The sequence below is a fragment of the Equus przewalskii genome, chromosome 17 (genome assembly GCF_037783145.1).
Source record: "Equus przewalskii isolate Varuska chromosome 17, EquPr2, whole genome shotgun sequence".
Classification (NCBI taxonomy): domain Eukaryota; kingdom Metazoa; phylum Chordata; class Mammalia; order Perissodactyla; family Equidae; genus Equus; species Equus przewalskii.
Genome location: NC_091847.1, coordinates 45,546,449 through 45,555,708, shown reverse-complemented (window position 1 = coordinate 45,555,708; position 9,260 = coordinate 45,546,449). Strand labels below are relative to the sequence as shown.

Below are 9,260 nucleotides of genomic sequence, written 5' to 3'. Positions count from 1 at the left end.
TTCTGTTTCTTTAATCGTGATCCTTACATATTTTCTTCCAGATGAACTTTTCACTTGTCACCAAAAGCACACAGCTCAAGATTACATACTTTGATAAGCACCGTGTCTAGTGGTATTCTCTCACGTATACCACGTGCAGATTAATCCACATGCTTTGAAAATCAGACCAGAAGATATTACCAGTTGTCCATCACCACAGATGTTTAGCTTGGCTATGATCGTTGGAAACAAACCAACAAAATCTTCATGAAAATAACATCTGCCTCTTTCGGTGAAATGTTCTTCAAAGGGAAACCAGTGAGAAATATTACCTAGCCTTGAAGCCAGGGACAGCAGCCACCCTTTCTCTCAAGATTGTCATTACCTCACCTACCGGCAAGGGAAAAAGTCAACGTTCACAGACTCCTCAACAAATTTAAAACCTGATTAAGGCAACTTTGAATCATATCAAATAAGGTAAGGTAATTAAGCATACGATCAAAATTCAGAATCTATGTAAAAAATTCTACAAAGATCACTTAAACCTCAAACCACTATTTTAAGCGGAATCGGCAATCTCTTATCTCATCATGTTTCAATTTAATTCTCTGAACTGAAGGAATCTATGAGTAGCTGACAGAGTTGCCTGATGGGTACAAACATAAAAGTTTGCATAATGATTCATTTTATTGTTAGTTTAAAATCAGCAGTACCGTTAAAAAAACACGCTGAAACAATACGCTCCTCTCATTATCAGGACGGGTAAAAAAGGACTAATTTGATACGCATTCTAACAACAAACACGGGACTGCAGCAACGCCTGCAAAGATGAGCCCAAGAAGCTCATTCCCTTTCTGTTAAGAACTTGTGATTTTTCTGCGCCACCTTGTGGCCATTATATAACTTCCACACGTAAAAGTTAAAGGTTTTTCTCTGAGCTGGTCAGGTCTTCAAACAGCCGCATTGCGGGAATCTGCCTCTACACAAACGGGCCGAAAATGGTGCCTTTCTTTGTAGCCAGTGATGAGAAGTGGACTTGCGTTCTTACCTACTCCCACTTCCACTCCCACTTCCTTTTTTCCTTAATTCCATATTCTCGGGCCCGCCCACCCACTCACCCACCCGCGGTCCTCCAAAGGCCGTTTCCCCGTTCGACCTCCTTTGCCCGCCCCACTGTGCCATAGCTCCCTAGTCCCAATCCGCAGCCTTACTCCGGGGCCCCGCCCGCGCCTCCTCCCGCAATCCCTGCAGCGTCGGCCCGCCCCCTCGCGCTGGCAGCCAATGGCAGCGCGGCCCCGCCCCACCCCGGCCTCCAGCCCCGCCCGGGCCTGCCGCTCCTCCCAGCCGAGTCCCGGAGCGCGAGCGGGCGTGGGGCCTCCTCGGCTGAGCCCTGAGCCCCTGGCCCTGCTGCTGGACTGTGGCGGGCGCTCGCCCCGGAGGTCCGCGGGCCCGCCTCGGGGAGCATGGACTCGCAGGGGCTGAAGGTGAGCGGGCGGGGCCTGGACGAGGCTTGCTTCGCCGGGCGGCGAGGGGCTGGGGGGGCGTGGAGAGCGCGCGGGCCGACTTCGCGAGGCCGTTACGACCCCGCTGGGCCTTTGCCTCCCCGCGTCGCCGGGTGTCCCCGCCCGGCCATGGGGGCCTGGAGCCTGCATCCCCTGTTCTCCCTCCGGGACCCTGCTTTGCGATCGTGAGGTCTGGGGCAGCCTTCCCCAGCGCCCTGCTTCCCGAATTGCCCTTAGTGTGCTCGCCCCACTCTTGTTGTGTTTACTTTTTCTTTTGTGTCCTGTTTGCTTGGAGAACATGGTCAACGTAGGACACCTATCGCGCCTCCCGGCTGCGATTTTTAAGAACTTGCAGCAAACTAGTATCAGCTGCCCGGTTGGGCGTAAAAGAAGCAAAGGAAGATTATCTGAAAACAATTCAAGACCTACGCTTGAAAATGGAGGCGTCTTTATTTTAGGGTGATGGTCTTCTCTATTTGTTATCACTGATTCATACATTCAGAAAATATTTAATGACAGCCCACTTAAGAAATGCTGTGAAAACAAAGACATGAGGCTTGAAAATAAATTTCTTTTTAGGATGATGGTCTTCTCCATTCATTTGTTCACTGATTCACTCGTTCAGCGCATATTGATGGAGGGCTCACTGTGTGTCGGCTAGAAGCTGGACATAGAGATGAACAGGAGCGGTTTTACAGCCTTCACAGGTTTTATAGTCTAATGCTGGGAAAAAACCTTGATCAAATTAATTCAACAAATAGTTATGGAGCGCCTGTGTCTGGCACTGTTCTAAGCGCTGAATATAATATGCCCTGCAATAAGAAAACTGAGAAAAGCCCTCCCACTCTTAGAGCTTACATTTGAGCAAGGGGAGTCAATACTGTGTTAGATGGTGATAAGTGGATGGAAGACAATTTGGCAGCTATAGGAAGTGTTGGGGTGTTTTTTGTTTTTTTGCCTGTCTTTACTTTATCTTCCCGTGAAGCCGTGTCCCATCTCCTTAAATTTTTTTCATCGCTTTAAGTTTATCCTTTGCACTGCCGCCCAGATGAACTCTTTAGTAAAAATACTTTAATGCTAAAAAACATTATGTGGCTCCTCATCACTTAGACTAGAGGAGCAAATCCAAGTCCTTAATATGAAGCCCTTCTGGACCCTACCTTCCTTTCCAACCTCCTCATCCAATAATGTCTGTCTTACTTAAGATTCTAGAACAGCAAGTGACAAACTTTCTCTGTAAGGGCCAGATGGTGCGTATTTTAGGCTTTGGGGGCCATAGAATGTCTGTGGCATCTAATCCACCATTGTAGTGTGAAAGCAGCCATAGACAATACTTTAACAAATGAGCATGGCTTTGTTCCAATAAAACTTTGTTTATGGACACTAAAATTTGAATTTCATATAATCTTCACAGGTTATGAAATATTTTTATTCTTTTTTTTTGTGTTTTTTTTCTCAACCATTTGAAAATGTACAAACCATTCTTAGCTGGCTGGCCATACTGAAACAGGCAGGAGGCCAGACATGGCCCACAGGCCATAGTTTGCCAACCCGTGTGCTAGAATATACAGTGACTTTTAGTCCTGTCTGTTCCCACCCCATCCCTACTTTCACTGCTGATTTCTTATCTCCTTTGTTGCAGTTCCTCTGCCTGGCTAACTCGTGTGCTTTGCTCACGAATCATGGAAGGGGAAGGAAGAATGTGTATGTGTGTGGACGGGGAGTGAGGAGTTTGCAAATCAAGTCAGTTCTGAAGTCCTCCCCAAGAATCTTTCACTTAACTTTACTCTTCCATCCCACACCCCACCCTCATTCTCCCACATTCCCAAAGCAACATATAAACTCTTTTCTTGCATTTCCTACATTGTATTTCAGTTAGTCTTTAGATTCCAGTCTCATTTAAAAAACGTAAGCATTTCTGGGGCAGAGCCATGTTTTAGTCATCTTCATGTTCATGGTACTTAGCCCAGTACCTGGCACTAGTAGGCGGTCAGTGAATGTCTGTTGGACTGAACAACCTAACCTGAACCAAGGTGGTGGTAATAGGTATGGAGAGTGGGAAGTAGATTAGAGAAACAGAAGAACCTACTAACTGGTTAGATGTAAGGGGTTGGGGCAGATGGGAATGGAGGATTCTGTAGCTCGATTTATGGCTTGGGTGGCAGGGGCAAATGGAAAGATGAATCTGAAGCTTAGATGAGACGTCTGGGCTGGACGCATGGTTTCTTATTTCATCAACATCTGGGTTTCAGAGGAACGTTTTTTTTTTTTCCAGAATAGGAGTTTTACAGTATGATATAATTAATCCTCACAATGTAAACGACTAATAGCACTTTATAAATGAGTAAACTGAGGTGCTGTAAGATGACCAGAAGTTTGAAACCAGGCCTTTTTGCCTTCTAATCCATGTCCTTTTTGTGATTCCATGCTGTGGCCTTTCAGGAGAGTTAAAGGTGCTTAGTGACACTAAATGCTGGACAGAAGTCAAGTAAGATGATATTAAAAGTGTCCTCAGGAGCCGGCGCTGATGGCCTAGTGGTTCAAGTTCTACACAGTCCATTTTGGCTACCTAGGTTCGTTTCCCAGTCATGGAACCACACCACTCATTTGTTGGTAGCCATGTGGTGACAGCTGCTCAACAGAAGAACTAGAAAGACTTAAAACTAGAATATACAACTACGTACTGGACTTTGGGAAGAAAAGAAAAGAGAGAGAGGAAGATTGCCAACAGATGTTAGGTCAGGGCGAATCTTTCCAAGAAAAAAAAAAGCGTCCTTAGTTGTGGCAAACCAAGAAGTCATTTGTGACTTTCAGGAAGGGGCACTGGAGGAAAACTGCACTTTACTGAGATGTACTGTGGGGTCTTGGAGATGGAGTAGGGATCACGCTTTCAGTAAACGTGCCTGCAGGGAGGACTAGAGAGCAGTGAGCACAAAGAGGGAAGCCAAGTAAAAGTTACAAAGAATGTGTGCCTAACTCTGTTCTAGAGAAACATGTGGGCTGTAGCCTTCCAGAAACAGTAGACTGTAAGAGCGGTCCAGTCATTGTTATATTTTGATCCTGTCCATCAGTCATCATGCATATTTCTCGCTCCTGCCGAACCAGCTGTAGAGTGAGAGTAGGTGGGTATGGGATGGCCCAGATTGGTTTGTGGAAATGTATCAGATGCATCACAGCCATGGTGAATGTGTTTCCCTCTTTGATTAGGATAGCAACCGAACCTTAGCGATGATCCTGAGAAAAATGGTGTAAAGCGTAGACCCAATTAATCAGAACTTAGTATCTCCTGACAGTGGTTTTCTGCCTTGTAAAACTAAATAGTATAATTTTAAAAAAAGCTTACAGGTAGTAATTTCCACTAAAAATTGTTTAGATCATTTGTTGTTACTGGCAATTATTTGTTGTAGAACTCATAAAAAAACAAGATAACATTTGACAATAAATTGCAGAGTTTAATCTGTCATTACTTTGTAATGCTATAAAAACAAAATATATATTTTAAAAAGAAGTAAGATTTTTTAAAAGGTCTGGCAATGGAAGCGTCTTGTTCTTTTTTTGTTTATTCCTACTTTTTGTTTATTTTCTTGCTTTCTAAAACCTTTAAGAAAATGTGGGCAAGGAAAGAGGTGAAGGTAGCCTGACTTCAGGACAGTTATCAATTTAGAAAAAAAGATTGAAATGATTAGAAAACATTGGTTTTCTCTCCATTGTGCTCTGTATTCCTTATTAAGTGCTATCCTTTAACAATATTTTAAGGAACTTGGAAGAAAAAGAATCACATTATCTAGGGTTTAGATTATTCAAGATTTTGGACTAACATCTGCTTAGAGTATTTCAGAGCACCAGAATCTTTTCTTAATGTTTACTCTTTCTTTCCTTTTAGACTTTGATTAATTACTATTGTCAAGAGAGGTATTTCCATCATGTGTTGCTTGTTGCCAGTGAAGGCATGAAGAGGTATGGTAATGACCCAGTCTTCAGGTTTTATCATGCCTATGGTACATTGATGGAAGGTATGTGCTGATTGTTAAACATGTTCCATAAGTTTTAAATTCATATTTTGCACTAAGAACAATTTTTCACTTCATAATTTTGATTTTCAGGTAAAACTCAAGACGCTCTTCGAGAATTTGAGGCTATTAAAAATAAACAAGATGTATCACTTTGTTCTCTAATTGCACTGATATACGCCCATAAAATGAGTCCTAATCCAGGTATAGTATTTGAGCACAGTGCTTAGGACAATTTCTCCTACTCAGTTCATTTTTTTCTCACTTACCTTAGCATTCAGTTCGGTCACACTCTATTATATATTGTCTATAGATACTATTTGTGTCATATTTGTTTTATCTTCCTGACAATATTATAAATTCATCAAGCACAATGAATCTGTGTTTTATATTCCTTGTATCATATGGCAGAAGTTTCATGAGTATAGAGGGATTGTCTGAATTAACATAAAGGTGAATGTATATTAGCAGTTGTTAAACCGAAATAAAGGACAGCTCAAAACAGGTATATACGTAAATTGCTCTGCAACAGCCAACTTTACAACTTGGTATATGCAAATATATAGCTATATGCAGTTTATCTTTTCTACTGTATCTTAATCTTCTTAAAGGCCTTTACATCCCCCAAGGGGGCTAGCTCTTGGAAGATACTCAGTGAATTTTTATCCAGCAGTAGGATGAGAAGGAACTTTAGATCCGGCCTGGTGGCATAGTGGTTAAGTTCACGTGCTTTGCTTTGGTGGCCTGGGGTTCACGACCCAGATCCTGGGCGCAGACCTAGCGCCGCTCGTCAAGCTGCACTGTGGTGGTGTCTCACATAAAATAGAGGAAGATTGGGACAGGTGTTCACTCAGCAGCAATCTTCCTCACACAAAAAAGGAACTTTATGAATAAACCAGCAATTAAAGTTGTGTGAGCTGTCTTAATATAGAGTGTATCTTAAAGGCTGTGGCACGAGAATATCAAAATTATAGGTAATAAAGAAGAAATAGCACTGTGTTCTTTTGTATATATCCAGTAATAGCTAATGGCCTTGTAAATATAGATCTTGTTTCAAATAATTAGACAATAAGCAAATGTCATAGTATGGTTTTTTAAACATTAGAAAACAATTTTTTCTTAAGCAAAGTGTGACAGGCCTCCTTCACTCCATATGCACATATCAATAAAAAGTTACTTAAAACATTAATATGTTTAGCAAGTACACAAATCTAACAACTAGATGCTTTCTGTGAGGGACGGTGTCAGATACTGTTAGAAGATATAAAAGAATTCTAAGAAGTGATTTGTGACATCAAAGTTGTAATCTAGGTGAGAAAACAAAATGTAAAAACCACAAAGATTAAATTCTAATGTTACTACTAAGTAAAATGATAAGAAATAAAACAAATGAGCCCATAATTAATTGAAAATGGTATGTGATATTGATCCATAGGAATAGGCTAGGAAGTCTTTGAGGAAGATGGGGACTTTATCTAGTCTTTGAAGAACGGCTGGGATTTGAATTTAAAGCGTCATTGTCAAAGAGAAGAAATTGATGGGCAAATACATGGAAGTGGTTCAGGATTAGACGCTTCTGTGGATCCCCTTTCTCTGTGCTCAAGCAAGAGTGTGTTTAGCTGGAGTAGAGAATTTGCATGGGAGAGCTGTAGTCAGTAAGTCTGAAAACAAATGCAATTAGTACAAAATATTTTCTTTCTAGAGTGAAATTTTCATTTAATTGGTTATTCTCAACAGTGTTGGTTCTGTTGGGAAATGTGATTTCCAGGACGCTGAAAAGATGGAGGTAGACATATTGTTTAGAGACACCTGAGTATTGACTGTACTTTCTACAATAGATGATGCTCAGTGAACTTGAGTTCAGGAGGGGCCCGGATGTCTGACAGTATTGCCTAGGAAAGGCCTAGGTTGTTAGTGTACATTCTTCCTGAATGCTGATGTAAGCCCTGATTATAAAAGGGCTGTGATGCAGTAAGAACTTGAGCTGATATCTGACGAGACCCAGCTTTGTGCACAGTGTCATAGTTAACTGACGCCCCATTAGGGACTTGACAGAAATCTGGGCAGGAAGGTACAGTGACTGCTCCTACCCTGATACAGTCTGTTTGTGTATCATGACTGCTTAGGAGAATTTCTAAAGGTGTTCAAGTGGGTTGTTGGGGGCGGGGCAGAAGGGATCTTCTTGCCAAGCAGTCTGTAGCCCTCCAGAAACAATTCTGTTTCCTAAACTCATAAAGTTGCACCCTGGTAATTCCACATTTAAATTTATATTTGTATCGTTAGAGTTAAAAGAAAGAGTCACACACCTCGGAGCATTTCTGGAAAGGTAAAGTCTATTAGAATCACGGCCTTCAACTTCAACATTTCTTCTTCCTTATTGCATAACTGATCCTGATTCTGATTTGATCCAGGATTTAGATCTGACATTTGTGTCCCAGCACATACTCATATATAACAGATTTAATAGAAGTGATTAGAGTTATTAGAAGTAGGCCATCTGTTTAAGGGGACTATCGAGGAGTCAGTATTAGCCTATGTAAGTAACAGTAATTGTACTAGCTTTTCACTGGCTTGTGACAGTAGTCTGACATGTTTATATACTTTAAAATTATATTAGGGAGTCAGGTAATTTGAGTTCTAGTCCAGAATCTGTCCCTAATAATTGTATCATATTAGAATCATTAGTAATTTTTCGGGTCTTATTATTAAAGAAACTTGCATATATAGCCTTTACGTCTTGGAAATAACGTAAACTGTAGAGCTCTAGTGTGCATTATGGGGGTTGATAACCACAAGTGGCTGTTGAGCACTTGAAATGTGTCTAGTTTGAGGAACTGAATTTTAAAGTTAATTTAATTATAATTAATTTACTTTTAAATTTAAAACATTGTTGACTCAGTTATTAGAAAACAAGTTTTGTTTGGAACAACAAGTATATGAATCTGCTTTTTCAACTATAAATTTATGAAATCTAAGTACAGATCAAGTGTTTCTGAAGAAAATTTAGTATCTAATTGAGATGTGCTTTGTGTAAAATACATACCAGATTTTCAAGATTTAGTAAGAAGGAAAAAAAAGTATCTCATTAATAATTTTCATGTCAATTTTGTGTTGAAATGATAATTTGGATATATTGGGTTAAATAAAATGTATTATTAGAATTAATTTTACTTGTTTCTTTTTACTTTGATGTGGCTAATAGGAAATTTTAAATTACACATGTGGCTTGTGGTTTATTTCTGTTTGACAGTGCTGATACAGAGAAAAGAAATATAGTCTCTGTTCTGTTAATCCTCTGACATTTTATAAACACTTGATCTAGAATTTAGTTTTCATTTAGTGTCTTTTTGCTCTCCCAGATAGAGAAGCTATTCTGGAGTCAGATGCCAAAGTGAAGGAGCAACGTAAAGGAGCTGGACCAAAAGCTTTGTACCACGCAGGCTTATTTTTATGGCATGTTGGTCACCATGATAAGGCGAGAGAATATATTGACAGAATGATCAAAATGTCAAATGGTAGTAAAGAGGTAGCTGGTTTTCTTGTTTTGAAATAATAACATTAAAGGAAACTTATTTATATATTCAATAATATCTGCTATTTAAATCTTTGTTATTGCCACCTCTAGTCTCACTTTATAAATAACAGCTTTATTTTAATATTTTATTTTGTAAAATTGTGATTCTCTGAGGTCGTTTATTTTTATACTGTTTATTAACTCTTGGAAAGATCGCTTCCTGGTTCCTTCCCTCCCTTCCTTCCTTGTCTCTTT

General features: G+C 40.3%; 1 protein-coding gene across 2 annotated transcripts in view; it reads left to right on the top strand.

Annotated features, from left to right (window-relative positions):
• Positions 1 to 1,151: 1,151 nt before the first annotated feature.
• Positions 1,152 to 9,260, top strand: part of TTC21B (tetratricopeptide repeat domain 21B) — an 80,707-nt gene continuing 72,598 nt past the window's right edge. The window contains exons 1-4 of one of the 2 annotated variants that reach the window (XM_070581511.1): positions 1,152 to 1,463; positions 5,365 to 5,494; positions 5,585 to 5,695; positions 8,851 to 9,017. In XM_070581511.1, coding sequence (XP_070437612.1) covers positions 1,443 to 1,463; positions 5,365 to 5,494; positions 5,585 to 5,695; positions 8,851 to 9,017 — 429 coding nt within the window. In that variant the 5' untranslated portion in view covers positions 1,152 to 1,442. The remainder of the gene's footprint in view (positions 1,464 to 5,364; positions 5,495 to 5,584; positions 5,696 to 8,850; positions 9,018 to 9,260) is intronic. The other variant, XM_070581512.1, reaches the window with a different exon arrangement.